This window comes from Odontomachus brunneus, unplaced genomic scaffold (genome assembly GCF_010583005.1).
Source record: "Odontomachus brunneus isolate Ranch 3 - 2012 unplaced genomic scaffold, Obru_v1 Obru_scaffold_007, whole genome shotgun sequence".
In the NCBI taxonomy this organism is placed as follows: domain Eukaryota; kingdom Metazoa; phylum Arthropoda; class Insecta; order Hymenoptera; family Formicidae; genus Odontomachus; species Odontomachus brunneus.
Genome location: NW_022639457.1, coordinates 3,321,227 through 3,344,710, shown reverse-complemented (window position 1 = coordinate 3,344,710; position 23,484 = coordinate 3,321,227). Strand labels below are relative to the sequence as shown.

The 23,484-nt window shown below is 35.9% G+C and overlaps 6 protein-coding genes across 14 annotated transcripts; 3 read left to right on the top strand and 3 right to left on the bottom strand.

The window, feature by feature from the left end:
- The first annotated feature begins 158 nt into the window (after positions 1–158).
- LOC116854001 lies at positions 159–6,312 on the top strand. Its single transcript, XM_032835426.1, has 4 exons — positions 159–356; positions 1,818–1,924; positions 2,805–3,035; positions 6,053–6,312. Exons 1-4 carry the CDS (start codon positions 159–161, stop codon positions 6,180–6,182), a joined length of 666 nt encoding a protein of 221 aa, XP_032691317.1. The 3' UTR covers positions 6,183–6,312.
- Positions 6,313–7,569: 1,257 nt separating this feature from the next.
- Positions 7,570–10,902, top strand: LOC116854055 (anaphase-promoting complex subunit 4). 2 transcript variants are annotated; one of them, XM_032835559.1, is made up of 8 exons: positions 7,570–7,791; positions 7,977–8,362; positions 8,435–8,635; positions 8,769–9,050; positions 9,121–9,344; positions 9,418–9,688; positions 9,776–9,998; positions 10,067–10,902. In XM_032835559.1, exons 1-8 carry the CDS (start codon positions 7,686–7,688, stop codon positions 10,468–10,470), a joined length of 2,097 nt encoding a protein of 698 aa, XP_032691450.1. In that variant the 5' UTR covers positions 7,570–7,685; the 3' UTR covers positions 10,471–10,902. The 2 variants fall into 2 exon arrangements, with proteins under 2 accessions (XP_032691450.1, XP_032691449.1); XM_032835558.1 differs by having other exon boundaries at positions 7,571–7,791; positions 9,418–9,998.
- On the bottom strand, positions 10,711–12,299 carry LOC116854060. Of its 2 annotated transcripts, none has more exons than XM_032835579.1 (5): positions 12,149–12,299; positions 11,559–11,807; positions 11,349–11,483; positions 11,172–11,277; positions 10,711–11,097 (listed from the first exon to the last, which is right to left on the bottom strand). In XM_032835579.1, the coding sequence occupies exons 2-5, from the start codon at positions 11,799–11,801 to the stop codon at positions 10,934–10,936; spliced, it is 648 nt and encodes a 215-aa protein (XP_032691470.1). In that variant the 5' UTR covers positions 11,802–11,807; positions 12,149–12,299; the 3' UTR covers positions 10,711–10,933. The 2 variants fall into 2 exon arrangements, with proteins under 2 accessions (XP_032691470.1, XP_032691471.1); XM_032835580.1 differs by lacking the exon at positions 12,149–12,299 and adding an exon at positions 11,947–12,103.
- LOC116854064 (transmembrane protein 60) lies at positions 12,158–14,492 on the bottom strand. 4 transcript variants are annotated; one of them, XM_032835587.1, is made up of 3 exons: positions 13,335–14,492; positions 12,890–13,136; positions 12,158–12,245 (listed from the first exon to the last, which is right to left on the bottom strand). In XM_032835587.1, exons 1-2 carry the CDS (start codon positions 13,551–13,553, stop codon positions 12,960–12,962), a joined length of 396 nt encoding a protein of 131 aa, XP_032691478.1. In that variant the 5' UTR covers positions 13,554–14,492; the 3' UTR covers positions 12,158–12,245; positions 12,890–12,959. The 4 variants fall into 4 exon arrangements, with proteins under 4 accessions (XP_032691478.1, XP_032691477.1, XP_032691476.1 ...); XM_032835586.1 differs by having other exon boundaries at positions 12,158–12,301; positions 13,335–14,491; XM_032835585.1 differs by having other exon boundaries at positions 12,176–12,321.
- On the top strand, positions 13,429–19,982 carry LOC116854059 (NADH-cytochrome b5 reductase 2). 4 transcript variants are annotated; one of them, XM_032835577.1, is made up of 6 exons: positions 13,429–13,576; positions 14,873–15,056; positions 15,655–15,784; positions 18,069–18,407; positions 18,508–18,696; positions 18,826–19,982. In XM_032835577.1, exons 3-6 carry the CDS (start codon positions 15,761–15,763, stop codon positions 19,207–19,209), a joined length of 936 nt encoding a protein of 311 aa, XP_032691468.1. In that variant the 5' UTR covers positions 13,429–13,576; positions 14,873–15,056; positions 15,655–15,760; the 3' UTR covers positions 19,210–19,982. The 4 variants fall into 4 exon arrangements, with proteins under 4 accessions (XP_032691468.1, XP_032691467.1, XP_032691466.1 ...); XM_032835576.1 differs by lacking the exons at positions 13,429–13,576; positions 14,873–15,056 and adding an exon at positions 15,416–15,486 and having other exon boundaries at positions 18,826–19,209; XM_032835575.1 differs by lacking the exons at positions 13,429–13,576; positions 14,873–15,056 and adding an exon at positions 15,481–15,586 and having other exon boundaries at positions 18,826–19,209.
- LOC116854057 (T-complex protein 1 subunit beta) lies at positions 19,658–23,215 on the bottom strand. The gene is made up of 7 exons (XM_032835564.1): positions 23,045–23,215; positions 22,398–22,707; positions 21,872–22,305; positions 21,387–21,464; positions 20,992–21,216; positions 20,542–20,923; positions 19,658–20,365 (listed from the first exon to the last, which is right to left on the bottom strand). Exons 1-7 carry the CDS (start codon positions 23,045–23,047, stop codon positions 20,193–20,195), a joined length of 1,605 nt encoding a protein of 534 aa, XP_032691455.1. The 5' UTR covers positions 23,048–23,215; the 3' UTR covers positions 19,658–20,192.
- Between the last annotated feature and the right edge of the window lie 269 nt (positions 23,216–23,484).

Genomic DNA, 23,484 nt, shown 5'->3' with positions numbered 1-23,484 from the left:
CTCTCTCTCTCTCTCTCTCTCTCTCTCTCTCTCTCTCTCTCTCTCTCTCTCTCTCTCTCTCTCTGTCTTTCTCTCTCATGAAGCACGTGCGCTCCACGGCGCTCAATTTGGAGATTGGTGTCCATTGGAATTGGAAATGAAATTTCGTAGACGTACAAATGGGGGTGAACACGGGGTTGCAACACGTTACGCCGGTAAAGCGCGAGAAACGTACCGTGTACATGGCGCAACCATCGATTTTGCGGGGACCGATTTATGTTTATACGGGTTCGTCGGTACAAGCGAACGAAACGAACGGCGTTAAGGCACGAGAAAAGCAGAAAGTCCTGCAAGCGTGTCTCATTATCATCGCCGCTGTATGTATCTCTGTCCGGTATTAACTCTAGACCTCTAAACATAGATAAAATTCAGACTAGCTTTTCAAATGTTACCGTTCTTAAAAACATGTATTTCGTTTTTTTATTATGACTCTTTTCAACTTCACTGAATCGCTAAAACATTAATAAAGAGATTCACATTCCTCGACATTTTCTACACCAATTAAAAAAAGAAAGGTTTAAGTTTCTAACATTTTCTCCGAAGTTAGGAGCAAATAAAAATGCGCTAGGTAAAATTTACTCATGTTTAGGGTTTACATAACTGCTTGATATTTAAGGTTCTAAAGTTAAAAATGCCTTAACGATACGTATATAAGTACGCGGGACGATCGTTGAATCTGACTTATATTTACTTATGTAGCTCATCGCACGTGTGACACCGCGAACAAAAAGTTCTTGGTAGTATGACGTCTTGTTATCGCCATCGACATATATTTTTCACCTAAAATTAAAAATATCTTAACGATATGTATGTTTGTGCATATGTGTGAACGTGCATAAAACGACTTTAGAAAGACAATATCGGGAAAAGTAAATTAATATCTCCAACTACTTTAGTGATTCATATTTATAGATCGTTATTTAAATATTTGGATCAATATTTGTGTCGTATGAAATAAATACAGCTTGGCGAGCAAAAATTCATGGAGCTAATTGTAGACCTACAATTTATTGAATAATAGCGGACTATAAATACCGGTTTAAACTTCGACTCACACAATGTTCCCTTATTCTTAGTAAATTCGTCAAACGTCAATTAAAGTCGAGAAGTTCCTGTATAATAAACCATTTGACATATCTTGAAATGCATGATGCATTATTGCCTACGTTTCAGCATCCTGCTTCCTGGCTTACCAATCCAACATCTTAGCTTCTGGCGTAAATGCAATCATAAATGTTAACGTGATACGGACGAGAGACAATTCAATATTTCAAGAGATGATGAAATATTTTGATTACCCGACACAAGAATGCACGTACTTCGCGTTATATATCTCGGAACATAATGAAAATATCAAAAAAGTCCACGAAGCACAAAGATAAGTTTGATTTCCTTGACGGTCTACGGTGTCCCGAGAGTGTTAATTTTTATTGTGGCTGGCGACAACGGCTGATAATTGAATATAAATTTTTTCCCATTTTTTTTTTGTTTCGTTTCTCTCGTCGTGTACTTTTCCGCCAGAGAATGTTATATTATAATACAAGCCGGTGAACGACATACACTCCAGTGTAGTACGGTCAATAGTACGTTAGCTGCAATTTCTGTCGAATAATTAAAATGTTTCATCGGCTCTTGAAATATTTAATCGGGTTTTCGTCGGCGTCACGCGTTAATTAAAACGTGTTCCGCCAATCGAATCGTATCCATGCGAGTGCACAGCCACGAATTAGTACATGAAGTGCCACAATGAAGCAAGGTGGAACAGGACTATGGATTAGAAAGCTAGGACGAAGGACGATAAGACGACAGAAAGACAAAACAACAAAAGACGCAAGTCCTACCAGCAATACATCATATATTTTCGACGCCAAATAATTCATTATAGGTGATATTTCTGTTTTTCTAATGAACATTTGACAAATTTGTCGAAAATAAGGATTTATCTAAATCGGCATTTAAACGGCATTCATAATCATTATTTCACAAATAATTATTGTTTTTTAAACTTCTGAGAGATAAATATCACTCATCCATTTTACCTGTACTTACTTCATACAAGAAATATTAATCTAAATAGTTGAATAACGGTTTGTAGATACAAATTTATAATTAGTTATGCTCTCGGAAACGAACGTCGGGATGTTAGAATCTAGTAAATAATCCTTAAATTAATCTTTTTTGGAAACTCATCATAGAGAAAACAACAATTTATAGAATTTTCTGTCTCAAGAGTCTTCATTGATCCTTCAAGTCAGGAGGGAATTTTCAGAGCTACCGTAGAACCAAAATTTTGACTCCATAATAGAAAATGACCGCTTCTGTTAAGGGAAACAAAATTTAATAGCTTGTCTGATTCAGACTGACAGACGTCTACCTCGCAATGAATTTCGTGAAGAGATTACGAGAAAGTTTCCGCACCCGCTTTCCTTCCCCCCCCCCCCTCTCTCTCTCTCTCTCTCTTTCTTTCTCTTCCCTCATCATCACGGGGTTACAGATGTTAATGCCAGTCTGAAGCGCACAACACACAGACAAAAGCGCAGAAACTCGAGGCAACCTTAGAGTCAAACATCTCCGCTCTCGCGAGGATGTAGCGGAGTTTAATCAGAGTAAAGTGTGCGGCGAAAAGTCATCAACTTCCCAGTATTTCGCCGTGATTTATCTTCCAAGCAATAAAAAGCCTTGCTAGCGTTCTACGGTAGCCTGTAGCCAGTATATGATGCATAGTGTTAATAACGTTCGTTCTTTCCTTCTTACAACCCCAATAGTGCCACCACTCTCTTACCCCTGTCGTCCTCTTTCATTCTCCTTCTCTCTTGCGTGCTCACTCGCATTCGCCAAGCTCTTCCCACGCCGCTTTTTCCCTCGCCATCCATATCTCCTTTCCTCAACGCCGCCGCCGCCGTTGTCGCGACATCCTTCGCGTCTCCGTCCTCCAGTGGCAGCTTCTTCCCTCAATCCCCAGATTGGAGCGTGTGCTGCGTTGGAAAAATACATATGTGAGTATATATTCCGTCGAGAATCTGTACTTAGTCGTATATAAGATCTGTTCGCCGCGCTAAGATCTTAAAGTACGTATAGTATGCACGGCATACGGTACGCGCACGGTATTTAGCTTTCTTTTTTCACTGTGCTGCGCCGGCAAACTTTTTTTCTCTCTCAGGTAATCCGCGAACGAATCCGAGACTATTTCTCGGACAGTAACTGAATTATTTCTTGAAATCGTTTTCCTGCAATATCTCATTCCTTTTACGTATTTTCTTCACAGTATTTTATTATTTTCAATATCTAAAAGCGGATGCCATCCTTTGAGCATAATCAAGTTTATTGTCGACGGTATCTCGCGATAAGGAAAAATGTCAATAGTCGAAGATTACTTTCCAATATCTATCCGCGAAAAAAAGTTGCAGGAGATAAAGACGAATCGACGGAATGAGAATGCGGAGAGACGTTTCTCGGTTTCCCGGGTGCGCGCGGCTGAAAAATTAAACAGAAAATTCCACGTCGCGTTCTACGCGTTCCTCATGCCCGGCGAGTCACACGAAGCGACACGGAATTATAATAACATGCTTCTCATTGGTCGATTTGGAATTTCTCGTTTCACCGGGATCCAATCGATACCGCGGAGTTGATAAATTAACGATGCAAGCAGTGTATTAAGTGTTAAAAATATGTGTTAGAAATTCTTTACATTCTGGTTCCTGAAAGTTCTCTTTGTTGAAAGTTCTGTTTAAAGTAGGCAGTTATATTTATAACATAATGGAATATGATCTAGTAGAAGATTTTCTAAAGCTCTTCTTGTAACACTAATTAAAATTGATTTAAATTTTATTTTTCTGGTATTTTAACGATAGTTAAAGTTATTTTTAATCTTCCAATCACTGCTATCCTCACTTGTAACTGGTATTTTGAAATACTGACGTTTTGTGATATTTTTAATGATTTTTAAGATAATTTTTCTTTATTTTTTGAGATTCTTATCTCCCAAAATTTTAGAATGTTCAGAATTTGGGAAATTTTGAAAGTTTCAGTTTTTGTTGGGTTTTAATTATTTTTGAAGCGATTTTTACTTGATTTTAAGGTTTTTTGAAAAATTGGTTATTTGGAAGATTTTTGGAAACTAAAAATTTTGAATTTTTTGCTTATCTTTGAGGAGGTTGGGTCTGCTTTTGAATGTCTTTTGGTTGAAAATTGAACTCCCAAAAGATCTGTCCTCGAAGTAACATTTAATACACTACTAACATACAATATCGCGCATTATGTCACTATAAAGATAATTGTGGTCAACAATGCGAATGCAAGTATAATGAAATTTATACAATCCGGAAGCAAACGGCATTAATGGTACAAATGATATTGTTACATTATCCGATACATGTTTAAGCAGTGCTCGCGTTCACAGTAAAATGTCCATGACGTTGTGTACGTTCACGTTCACGCGCGGAGGGGCTATTGAAGGGGTCATGTTATACATTTTCAAAGACTGCCATTGCGGGCCGTTTAATCTTTCGAAATGAATAGCATCACGTTTAAAACATTGTGTTGTAAGCGTAATAAACTAGGCCGCGCGTATTTCGTAACAAAGTGTTCATCATCGTTCTCGCGCTCGTACATAATTCATCATATCCCAATTAATTAATCGCGCAATCGATCAATCGCGCAATCGCGTACAACCAAATAATGCCACCTTTGCTCTCTCTCTCTCTCTCTCTTCCAGTGCTCTGTGATCACTGCCATTTGAAACATCTCTTTTATATCTACGCTTGATCGTGATTTTTAAGTCTGTATTAATAGTTATTGCTTAAAACTCTTCTCAAATGTGAGATACTCAGATCTGAATTCAAAGTTAGATGAGAGTTTCCCAATTGTAGACATAAATATCACATACATCATAATTCAATTGCAAAAAACTTAGAACTCTAAAGAAAAACCTGAGTACTTCATATGAACCAAGTTTCAGATGACAGCCATTAATATTTAAATTCAAACGTTAAGGCTCCTGAGTACTCGCCGCGGAACTCTTGATTCATGATGTCAGAAGCGAGAAAATATACGACCGAAATTCTTGCGTGCCACTTCCAAATAAACAGGTGTTTGTATGAGAGAACACTTCAGATCGTTTAAGCATACTTGCAAAATGCTTCGCAAACTATCTTAACATTTTACAAACGTAAATATATGCGTGCCGTTTCTCGCTTCTGACGTCACCATCCGATATGACTGCGACGAGTAGCCAGGAGCATTAAGGAGATGCTGTAGTCGAAATCTTTGCCGGCAGAATACTGACTTTTTTCCGCAAAGTTTATGTTGTACTAAGTGCACAGGATTATAAATACTCTTGCACAATAAAAACACGTGCGAGAGTGAATTAGAGCATCGCTCGATGTATGACAAAAAATTTCAAAGTTGACATCTCGAATGTAAATCAAATCTATCAGACATTCGCTGTCAATTAAATTAAATATTCGTCTGATACAAAAGATCTGTAGCTTGTATATGTATACTAAACGCGAGTTTTAACTCTAAAAATATTCAAAAAACATCCCTGTGCCTTTACATCTGAACTCAGAAACTTAAAAATCTCAGAAAAGTTTGCAGAAAGATCTCTATACATATATATACGTGTGTGTGTGTGTGTGTGTGTGTGTGTGTGTATGCGTGTGTATGTGTGGTTAGATCTTCCTCTAAATATGACAAAACAAAGCAATATACATTCACGTATACTGAGAAAAAAATTTACTAAATTTTATAAAACGTTTGTTTGGATACAACTGTGAACATATTTAAGTTAAGAATCATTTTCTAAAAGTAAATAAAGAAGTTTTAAATATAAATTTCTTTCTTTGATTTTAGTAAATAATTACTTGATATAAACAAATATGTTCACAGTTGTATTCAAATAAACGTTTTTTGAAATTTAGTAAATTTTTTCTCAATTTAAGATCTGCATGTGCACAAGAAATATGAAAGTACAGCGTGTTTGTATGACATTTCTACGTTATCGTGCATTTTTCAGAGTTCGTTACCGACTCCAGTATCCCCTGAAATTCGCACGTCCTGGCCGCACCTGCGTTCGCAGGTGCAGACACAAATGCGGACGTGTATGTGCGCGAGTCATAATGGAATATTCTGTTGATACGACGTGATATCTCTCTACCGTCCGGAGACGGCGACGGTGACGACAACGGCGGCGGCGACCGTCGACAGACCTAAACAACGGCGGGCCCTTATCGTCTTCTCGTATTCCTGTCACCTATCGTCGCAGCCGTTGCACATTAGAACGCCCGTCGTCTTGCAGCTGCACAAGCCCGTTCTCGTGTGCGCGCACGGCGAAGCGCCTGCCGTCCGAATTGACAGTGAGGAAATGATTCGAGAATTCACACCGTCATGCCGAGAGTTGCTCGCAACAAATGCATCCCTATAACCTCGAAAGTCAAGTCAGCCGCGTATTCTGCGTTCCGCGATGGCTAAACTTCCGCTATTTTTTTCTTCTTACATCGAGAAATATACTTTGAAGGTTGAACCTATCACACTCTTTTGTTCCATCAGCGATGTTATTACTCAAGCAGCAAGGTGACGTCAAGTGACGTTATAGTGACGTCTTGTTGACTCCGAGACGTCATTAAAACGCCATTTGCCGTCACCTTGTCACTTGAGTAAACGTGAAAATAAGAGCGAAATATAGGACATACTTTACATAAATCTTGATTCCGAGGAGATAAGCAGCCATTTTGTGAGCTGACTCGCAAAAATCAAGATGGAGAAATATCTCAAGAAAGCTCTGGAAATCGTTGATTGCCAATCTTGATTTTGAACGATTTTCTCAGTCTAGAGATAAGGTCTTATTAATTGTTTCCCAACGACCTTATGCGCGCATTTCGTCATCACTGCTATTATTTTTCCAATGCTTATTTCTCTTAATCAAGTCGGTTAAGACTGACGCCGAATAATTCCTTTTTAAAAGCGTTTCCTATAATTACAAAAGGATATTGAATAAAACTGTACATATAGCCATAAGTGTATAAAACGAATAACCAAAGTAACTTCTACTAAATTGGATTTGGTTTTGTAAAATGCCTTACTTTTGCAAGTAGAAATAACCTCCAATATACAACGTATTGCATTCTCGCTTGTATGAAATTCAAGAGACATGTTTCATTCCACAAACACTTATCAAACACAGCGAAAATTACAACAATGCACGCAATTCCGCGCGTAATTCGACACAGCAGTTTATTAAAACACGAGAATGTCGCGAAACAATCCTACGAGCCGGTGGAGCCGAGGCGCTAAAGCAAGTATCGAAATTTTTGAATTTACGTCAGATTTTCCGTAGCGCCACACATATGAGGACAACAGTGACGCTGACCAATCAGCGGTGGACATAACGATACATTGGCGCCAGTATCGTTATGTCCAAGCGCGCTGACATTGGTCGCTTTGTTTTCCACACACATTGGCATAGTGGCGTCATCTCTGCCTCGAAATATGTGTCTACGTCTACACGGTGTAAATCGATTGTCGGTATAAAGAGTGTAACAATATGGCGGTTGCTATGCAACATTTAAACATGACAGACTACACAAGTACAATTTAAGCACCTACAATACAATTTTCGTATAAAACGTATTTAAAAAGAAATTCCAGATATGGCTGGTGCTATGAGACAGCTAGAAGTGCGGCAACTTCCTGCGGAAGTGAGGTGGATGCAATGGTCACCCAAAATGGACCTTTTAGCAATTAGCAATGTAAAAGGTTAGAATCTGATAACCTTTAGGATTATTAACATTCCTTGAATTTATTCTTTTCTTCTTTTTAACTCTGTCTCTTTTCAAAGAACAAAATTCAATCAAACTTCAATCAATTTTATTCAGTGTTACAAGAACAGCTTTAGAAAATCTTCCACTAGATCATATTCCATTATGTTATAAATATTACAGGTGAAGTTGTTCTTCATAGACTCACATGGCAAAAAGTGTTATTGCTAAGTCCGCAAGATGAGTTTGACACTATTGCCCATTTAGCATGGAGACCAGATGGAAAACTTCTTGGTGTATGCTACGAGATCTCCAAGTTGCTCTTTCTCATCGATATTGAAACTAAAAATGTCATTCACAAAACTAAAATGCCAACAAATGCCCACTTAACTTACTGCATGAAATGGTTGTTACTACCTAATGTAGGATATGATAGTTCATCAACAATTGATAAAACTGATATTTCACCTACGGGTGATTATTTACCACCTCTGCCTACTTTAAACAGAACTTTCAATCAGGAACCAGAACGTAAAGAATTTCTAACACATACTTTGGATATGCTATATGTATGTATCACAAAAAATGATTTATTCATATCATCATTGTAAATAATAAGTAACATGTATACCTTTTTATAGATTGGTCAAGAAGATGGCACAGTATTAATGTATATTTTTGGTATGTTTTATTGTGGCACTATCACTGTAGGCAATGGGCCAATTTTACAGATTACAGGTGGGTCTGAAGGCCCAATGTGGATTACATGGAGAGATAAAAATTGCATTAAGACAACCAGAGTATCTTGTCCATTATTGGAGAGAAACATAGCATTTTTTAAGGTCTCTTATACGATATATCTTATTTGTAACAGATTGTAGAAAAAAAGAATTATTCTTTGAAATATTATGCATGGTAACTTAATGTTGCACTAAGAAGAAATACAAATCATAGTAATATATATTTTTTTTCCAGATTGCACAAATTCAAGCCAATATAGAATGTTTAAAGGATTACCTCTCACGTACTTTAATGGCCACTTCTGAAGCTTGGGAAACGATACTCCTAGAAATGGATGAGAAACTCACACGATATGCAGAAGCAAATCCACCTGGTGGTATGCCTGCAGATTTTCTGGAACTACTAATGATCGGAGTACCCACAAAAAATGTAGAAAATTTCCTGTTACGAGAGCTTACAGAGAAGGGATTGAAAAAGTTTGGTCATAGTATCGAAATGTGTTACGGTAATATACAGGTATATATTGTAAAAAATAATTTAGATTAATTTTACTTGTCTCATTAAATGCTAAAGTAATTTTTTACAGAAATTAGTTTCAAAAAATTTAACCAGTGTCGGCATGGCTTTGGTTTATCAATTAGCCGAATTAAGAGGATTAGTGAGAGTAGGTGGCCCGTACGAGGCGATAGGTTTGCGCGATGAAACACTTGTAACTAATGCCATAAATGAGGCTGAAGCTTTCCTGGCGAAGTCGTACGAAATAGAGCAAGTCATAGACCAAAGTATGCGCAATTACAAAGCATTCTTCCGGTAAGAATTAAAAATTATACCATCAATTAATTTATCGTTACACGTAGTTAATGGATTTAATTCTTTATTTTAGTTGGTTATATGTGGCTATTCTCCAACTAACAGACGAAAGAATACCGCCGGAAGTGAGTCGTGTAAGCCAGCAAGAATTAACATTCATCGCCGAATTTCTACATGGTTTTGACAAAAGTGTATCGGGAGCGGATGGCAGAAGAGTGGTAAATCTCGAAAAGTTAGGTCAATACTTGCGTCATGAAGATCTGCAGACTCATTTGACGCCGGAAGGGAGCGAATGGGCCACCATGCTCGACACAAATGATTGTTTGCGCAACTATGCACACATAGTAAAGCAAGATTTCAACTTATCTCTATTGCAATCTCACACAAAACTAGTCACTGCCATACAAAATGTTTTTACTGAATCCTATCAGAGCTTGGTTGATCACTTCACGATGATATCACTTTGTGATATCTCTTTGTCGTCACTCGTGGCTAATATATCCTCGCAAATTGTAACGACCGATGGAAATCTCTTATTAGCCATAAGCGATACTGGCAGCAAGTCTATCAAACTTCTCAAAATCGAGTATTCGTCTGCGGAACCCGCATCACTTGCTTCGAAGATGATCACAATAAACCTGGATCACGAACACGGTTAGTATTACACAGCTGTAGATTAAAAGTTTATATACATTATGAAATAATTTTTTTATATTCCACAGGAGAATATTCCAAGGGAAGTCCCAATACTGTAATAGTAGACTTACAGTTTTACTCGCTGAATTATCTCAGCTTACTTACGCTGAACGAACAAACTCACACGACATTTCTTATACAAGTACCATTACGTGATATAAGCGTGTTTGATTGTCAAAATGACAATACGATGACTTTGTTCGACATCTACGGTGTAACATGGTCAAAACCGTTCCAAGGAACATCCAGACAATTGGCGGTCAGCGGTGCCCGGAAGGTAGCTGCTATCTTGAGCGAAAATAGAAAGATCCGATTATTTGAAACCGAAGTGGAACCCGAAGATGAGGAAGACGATGAAGATGACGAAACGGGAATCGAAGATAGCATGATGGATGCCACGTCCAGTGCACCTGTGGAAGTGTCTTCATAGCAAGAGTATAGTTGAAGAAATGTAAATAGCACACAATCAAGATACTAATAATCTACGATCGAGTAGATTATAAATGTGGACAATGACTGCTCGGAGAATTTTGCTTTTCAACGTCATTTATTAACAAATTCAACTTTTATCTGACTTACTTTTATCTGTATATAAATATAATATCTCTCTCGTGCACTCCTAATATATATTTACTATAATTATTCATAAATTAAATATTATACGATAAGATATTGAATAATTTTAAAATATATTTACTATAATAGTTTATAAACTAAATATTGTTTGTACGATATAATATTGAATAATTATATGTACATTTCGAAGCAACAGAACTACATTGTTTCTTTCATATCTAAGAATGAGAAAAAGTACTTGCAGGAAGTATGTATGTTCATATAGATATTCTACTATGTATAATAATTCTATGTTGTGTAATAATCTCTCTCGCAATCTATGGCATTGCTTGTTCCTTCTGCATTTGTTTAAACACTCTAGGGAAGTCAATGTCAAGAGCAGCATTATCGACTCCACCACTAACTTCAGCGGTTGATGCAACACCTGATGTAATATTTGGACTGTACCGTGCAGGAGAATTTTCTCTCGACTCCTCCAAATCTGTAAAAATAACCGAAAGGTAATATTTATTGCTCGCAAATACGTTTTTGTGCGTTAACTTGAGAAAAATTTACCGAAAAATCTTTGATTTTTCTTTCTCTTGATGGTAATAATTAAAAGAACAACAGCTACAGCAACAACTATCACCATCACAGCAGCTAGTCCTCGTAGTAAATTTGTCTAAACAAAAGGTATATTTTTTAATAGAATAAAATTACGGTTGCTTCCTTTCATGTATTGCCTTGCAATACCTCAAAATCAGTTTCCCAAACATCTTCCCAATCTTTCTTAACTACTAATTCAACAGAGTGAATCTTGAAACTAGACTCATCTGATAAACCTCTCGAGACACATTTGTAGAAACCAGATTCTGCTGTTGATACACCCTAAAAAATTACAAGTAAATTACCATTGAAAAAAAAGGAAACTTTAGTGTATATTATATATTCAAACACTCTTACCCTAATCATGAGTTTGCCAGTCAATACCTCGTAATTATATTTTTTTTCATTTAACGGATTTCCTGGCCCAATAACATCATTATTTCCAAATTGCCAGAACATAAAACGATGATGATCATCAATACTTAAGCATGGAAGCTCAGCCAAATGTCCAGCTGTCACTTCTCTCACTGTTACTACATCACCTACACATTCCGATTTTTGTAGTATAAGTAATGAATAAAAAAGTATAAAAGGCCACATGGTCACCTGGAAAACGATATTCCGAATATAGATGTATTCTTTATAAACATTTTATAAAGAATACATTTAGTTTATAAGTTACACATAAAATTATGTAAAACACAGAGAGGAAGAGTATGTCTATTGATAACTGATATATACATACACTTTCACTACTATTATTCCAAAATATAATCTATAGTCGAAATATATATATTTATATATGAAATTTATATAAAAATTAAAACAAAAGAGAAAAACTTATAGAAATATGTACAATTATTGTGCACACTTCACGATCAATGTTAGCAGACTATCAGTTGTTACTAGACTTCCTCTTTCATTCCATAATTACATTCCATAATTACATTGATCACCTTTTTCTTCACAGCTGTAATGTCGCAAAACCAGTTTGTTCTTCACAGATGGTTGTCACAGTAATTATTCAGTTCACAAGGTAAGAGGCTATATTGAATGTTGCGTAATCATAAAAGATCAACTCTTGCAATTGCTCACTGCTTCTATTGTTTTTAAGTAATAACTGAACAGTTAACAGATTTTTATAACATGTTTATTCACTGATAAGTAAATTGCTACAACATGTACTGCCATAGAGTTACTTATTTTTAACTCTGTCCTATTTGGCCTTGTGCAATACAAGTATTTATAGTAGGTTACTGTATATACCTAGTGACAGGTTCTCAGATCTTGCTATAAAATAATCTACTGATTTCCCTTTGCAGAACAAAGATTGTTCCTGTCAGGTATTTAATTTAAAGTAAAATACATGGATCATGTTTGATTTAAAGTAAAAGACACTCATATACTCATATGTTTTTGTACAATGAATATAATTAATATATGTGATGATATAATGTTTAATTTCATGTTATATATTCATAGTTCAGTGTAAGTAAGCTGAGATAATCCAATAAATAAAACTGTAAATCCATTATCACAATGTTAAGTTTCTCTTTGAGTATTATCTTAAAATATAACCATCTAATTCATAATAGTGACAAATAGCACTGACAATCATATATTTTATTATATAATACATTACAGTAAATATCCATAAAACTAATAAAATAATTCCTTATATTACTTACATTAGCATATTGTTTTAATAATACATATATCTCCTTAGGTAACTTGGAACCAAGTAGGATTTATCCATTGTCAATATCTCGAGTGCTGTATCAAATGAATGAAGATGTCTACCGTCAGTGCTGGAAGAAGTAGCCAGAATGGTGCCAGTACCACTTTGCTTGGTAAGAACCAGTGAGGCACCTCAAGCTTCAGACAAATCAGAATCTTAGCGCACATGAACATAATCACAATTGTCATGTACCATGCCTAAAATAAGTTTGTCATTGTTACATTAAGATTCAAAATACTAATTTATTAAAGTAAAATTAAAGTTACATATTTCTCATGTCATTAGCTTCTTTTTTATGACAATCAAGCTTCCTTCAAGTATCCTTCTATTCTTCCATAAAATAACATGAAACATATATGGGCCTTGATTGTAGAACAAAAATTTTAAATACTTACTTTCCGATGCAAACTGATAATATGTCTGTTGAGTGGATTCTTGCAGTGCGAGATCATGTTGAAGACAATGTATATAAGCAGAAAATTGTCGTAAAGCCATAGTGGGATAAAAACTATAAACCAATTCCATTGGATCTTCTGGTCAAGTCTCAAGGCCAGCAGAATCATAAATATGAGCGCATTGAACCACGCAAACAAGGCGCGATGCAGAATCGCCATAGAAGGCTTTTATTCAAAAGCAGGTAATATTGCACGACTGTAAAATTATTATACATTTGTAGTCACTGTACATTTGACAGTTCTAACCTTCTGCACCCAACAATCTATGTTATCTCCAATTTCCCTGATTTATCTACAAAGTCTCGTCGGTCATAATAATGCTCTGAAAAACTGTAAGATAGCGCTGCATGTCCAATAACATTCGTAACGGATTCAATTGCTGCACAAGTACACCGATGTACAAATATGAAAAATTGTTATGGAAAAGGTCTGTCCCTTTTATCTGCATCTTCTTCTACATTTCTTTCTCTCAGTCTCCCTCTTCTCTTTTGTTCTCTTTAATGTCATTTTATACTTAGCAAATACCAATTAACATCAATGTTACAATTTTTCATTCAACAATCCCAAACAGCACAAATCTCCACAAGACATTCTAAAGACATTCTGAGAACGTTTCCAAGATATTCCCTGAAGATCTTGTGCTTCCTAGGATGTAAATACAATATAACATATGCTATGTAACAGTTACATTGTTGAGTGGAAATTGTAACATTAATACATTGGCGACGGATTACGTATAAATGCGTCATTTATGCGCAACGCCCCGTCGTCAATGTGTTAATATTATCGTTAATTGGTTAGGTGTTTACTAAGTACCTCACAATACTAAAAATTGATATGACGTACAAATTGTAATAAAAAAAAATGGTGTCACTTATCTAACAGAGATAGCAAAATCTTGAATTTTCTAGCATTAACGTTTCAAGCAGTTTTTTCGTGTATTTGTAACATATTACGTTACGCATTATGTAACATATGATGAAAGTTTAACGACTAAATTCGAAACTAAATGTTCGATAACGAGAAATATATGGGGAGAAATATATAATATAAATTTTTTTATTTCTGCATCACTTATGTACAAGTTTTATATTGAAATTCATGATAACCTATTATTTGTTCTCAGTGACATACTATGATGATAAGGTACATGTAAACATATTAGATAATCATAAAGCCCTGTGTACAATGGAATATATATTGGGAGTAAGAATAAATATTAAGTAACTTAAAAACTAACTTAGGAAAATGGAATTATTTTATTTAAAACAAAAAGATAATGTATTATAAATTAGAAATTAGGAGTTAGAAGTAAAAATAATGTAATATTAGATAAGAACAACTTACATTTTAAGCATAAAATATACTTAATTTTTATTCTTATTTCTTATTCTTAATATTTTTTTGTACACAAGGCTTAAGAATATCCTTGAGTAATTAGAGATTAATGCAATGTGGCACTTCTCAACGACCAATAGGAGCATGCGTACAAGCAAACATAAGATCACAAGAAAGCAGTAGAGTAACTCAGACACACTTTATTATGAATACTTATCATCGAAAGGACAGTTTGAAACGAGACATAGAAAATTCGAGGAGGAAAATAAGAAAGATATTGAGGAAACAAGGAAGAAAAGAAGAAATAAATAAAAATCGAAAAAAGTAAGTTAATAATTCTTTTTATATTTTTTTCTAAAATATAAAACTTTTTATAGCATCATATGTGCAGTTTTACATCTTTTTCTTTTTTCAATTTACTGTTATAAGATGTTAAAATAAGATGAAAAATAGCAAATTTGTGTTGTTTAAAGTCAATAGTATTTTCATATTTCCTCTTTTTTCACGAGAAGGGAAACTTAAATGTCAGTTGTCAATCGTGAACTGCAAGTACTGGAAATCTATAGTCACGTTTATGTCACGTATATTATAAATTTACAGTGAATTTCAGAACGTAGCCTATATAATATACGTGGCATAAACTATAGATTGTATAGTACTGAGAGGCACGTTGAATATCGGAACACAGTCACATAATCTACTTTTAAGGCCTGTTCTTTGTAGCTGCACTGCTGAACTAGTGCAATAAGTTAGAGTAAGAAAACATATATTTGTCTCACTTCAATTTATCACACCAGTTCAGCAGTGCAGTTACCAAAGAACAGGCCTTTTGTCTCTTGACTGTAGTGTAGTGTGTTAATATCTTGTTTTTCTCTCTGTTGCATAGGGTCTTATTAGTAAATAAATACGTATCTGTTTATAGTTCGCAGCAAATATAACGCACATCAACATCTAACATTCAAATTTGCAAAAACGTGTGCACGTGTGTATGTGAGCGGGAATCCTTGAATGCAACTGGAATCGAGAATATGAACATAACCATGGACTATCAAGTACGTACATCGGCCTTGTACCGACTAAGACGCACGAGTCAATCAGCCACTTTAAAAACGTTCTCACAAAAGCATAATCTTCTCACTACGTTGAATATTCATAAAACTTATCTGAAAGTAATCGTAGTTCCATCACAATGCGAAAAAGGTCACTTTGCTGTATGTGTGTACTTCAAAACTTCCAAACCAACTTGCTTCAAAATAATTTCAATCATTATATTAAATCTAAATAGTGACATAGCACATTTTAATCATTAGGATTGCATTCCAAAACATCTTTTTCGAGGAAAATTTTACTCTTAAATCTATAGTTCATGTTACATACTATAGACTTAAGACTAAAATTTTTTTCGGAAAGGACGTTTTGAAAGCGAAGAATAGGCCTGTTCTTTGTAGCTGCACTACTGAACTAGTGCAATAAGTTAGAGTGAGAAAACGTATATTTGTTTCACTTCAATATATTGCACCAGTTCAGCAGTGCAACTACAAAGAACAGGCCTAATGCAACTTAAGACGATATATTCTCTCTTCTAAGTAATTTTCTCTCGTCTAAGTAATTTTCTTTATCTAAATTCAGAGAGCGCCATCTTTTATTTTCGAAATTCATCAAATATCTCACTCTCTTTTACCGATCGTTAAACCACGAACTAAAATTCCGTCATAACAGTTTACTTGAAATCAATTGATTATCGTAAATTTTAATCTTGAGGTGTATAATCTACAAAAATCGTCTATTGTTTCACATATAACTACTTATAAGTAGAATGTTAATAATAAGGATTAGAAGCAAATTGTTTTCAAATGTGTTGAGATAATTTATCTTGTTAAGGATAACACTAATGAATTCTTCATGGAGATCAGCGATTATGGCTTATATCAGTATTGGATCAATGCAACTCATACAGCACAAATGACCAAAATACATCCAAGGTTGCATTTTAAAACGTTCTTTTTGAGGAAAATTTTACTCAATACCTACAGTTCACGTTACATAAATTATAGAGTCTCAAGTAAAATTTCCTCAAAAAGGTTGTTTTGAAACGCAACCCTAGAAACGTTTCAGAGGTATCATATATTTCTAGAACATCTTTAGGATGTATTTTAGACATTTGCTATATAGGAATGAAGGACCTTTGAGCCAATTGAATCACAAAAATAAAAATAACATAAGTAACAATATCTTACACATAAGTAAAAATATGTTACTAATTTTTGCATTAATCCATAAACAAAACGGGAAAGAATTTAACGCGTCATCGAGTCGAATGACTACTCTTTGTATAAAACTAAATTATACTTCATATGTATATATGGTATTTATACCGATGATCTTTTCACCTAGAATGTTCATATCTACTCTAATTAAAGAAAACTTAAATGAGTAATACTATCGAATTGAGGCATACACGCATAACCTATGATGACTGTTCGGTAATCCGGGGCCGATGAAACAAAGCATACGTAATATTCTCTAGTAATACAACTATAAATACGCGTGCCTAATGATGCTATTCCCAAAACGCGAGAAGCGATGTCTATTTTAACGGATTAGCGAGAGTCTGGAGCGCGTCCCGATAACCCATCCACGCTCGTCCTCATACTAGATGCCGGCTGCAAGTTGTCAGCGCGAGGCTAGCCGGTAGCATCGTTCGAACGCGACGAACCATTCTCCGTCCGGACGACCTCGAACTTCGGAACAGTTTATACGATGACTATATAACATCGACGCTCTCGACAATTTTGTAACAATTCCTGTGAAAATCGAAACAGATTATTGAAAAAATAAAAAATAGGATAGGAGAAAGAGTGCTGTTGTGTATTCTAAAACATTATTTCAGAATAATAGACGCTAAGAAAAATAAAGAAGTGAATTCCACTTCTCAAAGAAATTCCAAAATCGCGGCCCTCCTTACCGTGTCTTTACGATTCCGTTGCTTATTCATTCATTCATTCGGGTTGCTGTTCTTTAACCTTTTTCGCGTTCCACGTGTGCAACGCTTTCGATCATAATGCCAAACGTACGAACATTGGTAAGTGCCCTTGAGAAACCGAATAACCAACGATTGACTAATTTGGGCTTCACATAATTGATTATATCTTTTCCTGATTTGCATCTTAAAAAATCCTTTTTGAGAAAAATTTTACTGAAAATACTATGGATTTTCAGTGAAATTATCCTCAAAAAGAACGTTTTGAAATGCAATCTTGGACAGTAATCTCAGCGAGGAATAACTTCAGGTAAAAATGTTATACTATTTATATTAAAACCAAACTTTATGTGCAGGTGCTACCAATCTTGGCTGCGGTAGGAACAATAGTTGTTATAGGAGTTGTTATGAAATTATATAAGACATTGTCGTGGTTGGGTGAGAAAAAGAAGAAATCTCCAGTACTGCTGGTTGACCCAGTAGTCAAATATAGTCTGCCTCTTATTCAAAAAGACATAATAAGCCATGACACAAGAAAATTCAGATTTGGATTACCAACGCCAAAGCATGTTCTTGGTTTGCCTATTGGTCAACATGTACATTTAACAGCAAAAATTAGAGAAGAGGTTGTGATACGAGCATATACACCTGTTTCAAGTGACGATGATGAAGGCTATGTGGATCTTGTCATTAAGGTAAATGAAGCAATAATGTAATAATGAGATAATAAGAAAAAGTTTTGACAAAATTTTCAGATATACTTTAAGAATGATATACTTCAAACAAAATTTTCAGGTATACTTCAAGAATGTACACCCAAAGTTCCCTGAGGGTGGGAAATTGTCTCAATATTTAGAAAACATGAAAATAGGAGATACTATTGACTTCAGAGGTCCATCTGGGAGATTGGTTTATAAAGGAAATGGCACAATGTCCATAAAACTTCTTAGGAAAGAACCACCTGTAGAATATAATATTAAGAAGGCAAGTGTATCCATTTGCTAAATTACAATGATTACTACATTGAAATGTCGCTTTGTTAGCATCATTGAGAAAATAATTGTGATTTTTGATAAAATAAGTGATTTTTGATAATTTTGATGAATCTTGCAGATCGTTATGCTCGCTGGTGGTACGGGTATCACGCCGATGCTACAGCTGATTCGTGCGATAATAAAGGACAAAACGGACGAAACGCAAACATCCTTACTGTTCGCTAATCAGACTGAGAAGGACATCTTGTTGCGGAACGAACTGGACGGTATTGCCAAAGATCATCCGGACAAGTTGAAAGTTTGGTACACGGTAGACACGAGCAGCGATGGATGGCCTTACAGTACTGGGTTTATTAACGCTGACATGATAAAGAACCACATGTTCCCACCGTCGCCCGACACCATTGTGTTGATGTGTGGGCCAGCTCCGATGATCAATTTCGCTTGTACGCCGAATCTCGATAAACTCGGCTACGATACAAAGCTACGATTCGCGTACTAATCGATTTGCCGCTAAAGATCGCATGTAGTGTAAATCCGTCAGCCGAAACTTACAACGCTTTTAGTACCTTAGTAAAGAGAACCGAGCTTTTGATTGTTTGGCTGTGAGTATATGGTTTTACATTTAGCGAGATATCTGAGGACGTAAAATGATGCCAATCACAGATGTTTGTCCACAAATTTTCTGTAAGAACTTTTCCGTAAAAACGGGTTTAACAGTATTGACGATTATTACGTAAGAATAATCAACTTACAACGTAAATAGTCAATGAAACTTAGCCATGTTATACGTGGATAAATTTATCCATATAAATGTTGAGATATGCAAGATACGCATAGATACCAGAATTATATTTCCAGTTTTTTTTATTGTTCTTGATACATACGTAAAATCCATAGAATTTAAGGGGAGAAAAAGATTCAAGATCAAATCACACATATGAATGATATATAGTAAGTACTTGCTTCACCACTGTGAAATATATTTTATTCAACTATTTGTCTGCACATTGTTATGAAAGTAGCTTATGTAATAAATTAGTTGAATAAAATATATTACTAACGTGCGTTATCCGTAGGAAGTATTGTATGTCGGAGCATTTATTGACGTTGAATCCATTGTATTGTTACAAAAAAAATCTCGAACACGCAGACAATACCCTTTTCTTAATATCCTATAATGCTATATTTGACAGAGAAACAAGGTCAGAGTATAAACTTTAAATACAAAATGACGATCAAAAAACGTGATGAAATATATTCATTTTCTATTCATTGTGTGTAACAATATATAAATATGATTAATGTATCAATGTTATCAAATGCAGTATTATCGTAATGAAGTAACGATAATTTATACAATTATATTAAAGCGCGTTAATTAATTTTAGGGGCTGCACATCGGATATCAAAAATTGCAAGCAACGTAAAATCAAGGCAGAGGAAAATCTTTTCAATTTTTTTTAACGTTTTCCTTTTAATATATTAACAACGTCCTCTGTCTTGCACGCGTTTCCTGGGAGCTGCGCGCAAGATATCATCCACACGCAGTATCATCTCCGCCGCTTCAGCCGCGCTCAAAACAACCTGTCTCTTCACTACCCAAGACTCGGTAACTCCTAGTCGTTTCATGCAACCGAGTTTGCCAGATTCCATATCTGTAAAACAAATTAAGTTTCACATATTCTAGCGTAGAATAAGAAAATAAAGTATTAAAGAAATAATAGAATATCATAAACAAAAGAATTAGATATAAAGGTATCAAAAAGTTACATACATATATATATATATATATATATTAGAATTACATTAATACGGATAACAGCAGACTTGCCTAATCCCATAGTGTTACCGCCAGAATTATGCGCGGCTCTCAGCTCACTGACCAGCTGCGCAGAGTCATAGCCGGCGTTATCCGCGATAACAGTCGGTAGCTGCTGTAACGCACGAGCGAAGGACTCCATTGCGACTGCTTCTTTGCCCGGTGTAGCTGCAGCCGCGCGCATCACGGCACAAGCCATTATCATCTCGCTGCATCCGCCGCCATAAACTATCCTCGATTCGCGAACCGTAGCGGCCAGGACGCAGAGCGCGTCGTGCAGGGATCTCTCAGCCTCGTCAATGATCTGCTGAGTCGCACCGCGAATGACAACGGTGCATGCCTCTCCCAACGGAACTCCGGAGAATCTCAGAAGCGTGTCTTCCCCTATCATGATCTGCGCGCGCGATAGGAACGATGTAACATAATAAAAAAAAACGTCCTGTTTTAAATCAAGTGATTTACCTGTTCAATGAGCTCGCACTTTCCGAGCTTGACTGCATCCGGATTGTCGAAAGTGCTGACTATTTCGCCGCCAGTAACGAGCGCCAGTCTCTCAATACCATCAAAGTCAGCGTGCTCAATAGCCATAACACCAGCATCGGCGAACAATTGCTCCGGATAATTGTAAATCAATTGCCTATTGATAAAGACATTGCAGCCGTGCTTCAAGATTTTGTCAACTTTGTCCTGAAATTTAACATAATCATGTGAGCCATGAATGCCGGTAAGATCTCACTAAATAGAGATCTGACTTGAATGTAATTGTTTATATAAATATGTTTAATATGCGTCAAGAAAATGCATCTATTATAGCCTTAAGCCATAGAGCTAAGTTAATCAATAGCAAGTTTCATTACCTTCATCTTTTCTTTTTCTGCAGCCTCCAATTCTGCAATTTTCGCCATAGAATCTACACGCACTCTAGAACCAAATACCTGTAAAAGTACATGTGGAGTTTAGATTTGAATACGATGTATGTCTGGTAAATTTTGGTATAGTAGTATGCAGATAGATTAGAACGAACTGAAGAAAAATTCATCTACCATTTTCAAATAATTACAATTAAAATTTCGAGACATTAATGAGAACAGATTGACGAACCAAAGCGTGCACAATGTTGCGAGACAAACTCAGTAAGCGTGAGATTTCACTGAAAATGGTAACGCGACTTTATATCTCTATGACTTAATGTTTCGAAATTTTACGTGGTTGTTTGAAGAATGGTAGAGGAATTTTTTGTTTTGTTTGATCCAATCTACCTGCGCATTACCTGCTGTGTTAAAATCTTTCAGACACTGTACAATTGTTATACACGTGTAAATATAAAAGGAAGAGCGTATACCTTGATCTTGTCTGTATCCATAGACGTGTTAGCGATAAGTATGCGCGCGTCAGAGACTTTCTGCGGTTGATGAACACCCGGCTTCTTATCTAGCAAGAAACCTTCATCCAAAAACGAATCTGCGAGCGTTGCGCCGCGTTTCTTTATAATTTGAATCGCAGACAAGTTATTGGAGCCCTTGAGTCGTAATACCGCATCTACCGCGAGTTTGCTGAAGTGTTCCTTGTACTGAGACAGGATCTTCGAGCTCAGTGTCGTACGCGCGATATTCATCAGATCCTCGCGAAAATGCTCAGGGTCTCCGGAATTGTCTGCAGCTGCATTTTTCAGAGCTTCTCTCGCTACGTTCACGGCGTTCCTCCAGCCAGAGATAATTGTCTGCGGGTGAATCTTTTGGTCGATCAGCTTCTCAGCTTCCCGCAGAAGTTCAGCCGCTGCCAAGAACATAGGAAATCAGATAAGATGCATAATTCAAATGCATAATGGCCTGATCGAAAATTCAAACATATAATGACAAGATATATACCAAAAACAGTGACCGAGGTAGTACCGTCTCCCACCTCATCGTCCTGTACACGTGACATATCCACCAAAATTTTAGCAGCTGGATTATCTACACCAACACTCTTGAGTATAGTAGCACCATCATTGGTAACCTGTACTTGTCCTGCAGACCTGCCATGAGCCACAAGTATCTTATCCATACCCTTAGGACCAAGAGTCGACTTTACAAGATCACCAATGGCGATAGCTCCAACAAACAAGCTCAATCTGGCTATCTCTGCCTTTTCCTCACCAGCTTCATTTTTGAGGATTCGTACTGGGTTCAAGGAAACCTTAGGACAAAGTAAAATAATACAACAGATTAATTACCTGTTTGAAGTGCATTTTGCAACTTGAACTATTTCAGGATATAACCTTGTTACTTTTTTTTTCAACTATAACATCTATTAAAGTGGTGAAAACTGCAAATTAGTCTGAGAAGCGATTAAAGGAAATTAATTTATAATTTTCATCACGTACATATAACACTGCCGAAACAGTGGCTGTATTTAACACAAAACCATGTGCAATACATATTAACATGAGACCGGTATATCCGGACTGAAACGATTGTTGATTTTAACGCAATATTACGAAAGACGCAATATATTACGGATCACGTTGATTTACCATTATGAATGACTGTGGAGAGCAGCGATGTATCCTTTCAAGGAAATCGTGCAAACTATGAAAAGACAGGAATGAGACTGCACAGAAACGTTGATGAAACACCCAAATTCAGGCAATTTCTGACGCAAAGATGGAGGAATAAAAAAAAAGGAATATACTGACACAGTCGCGCATGCGTAGTCAATAAAGTATTCTGAACTCACCCTAAAATTGAATATAGATATAAAATTGAATAAGTTAGTTGCAGCGAAATAAACAATATAATTTACTGATAAAATTTATTATTTTATTAATTTGTTGCGTCTCTGCAATTAACTTTAATCTCTATGTACTACGCGAGTAAGAACATTTTATCATCCTTTGCTGTCGATCACGGTTTCTGCCATGCTACTATCTTCAGAAATATGCAACAATCGATTTTCTTCTATGCTCATCGATGA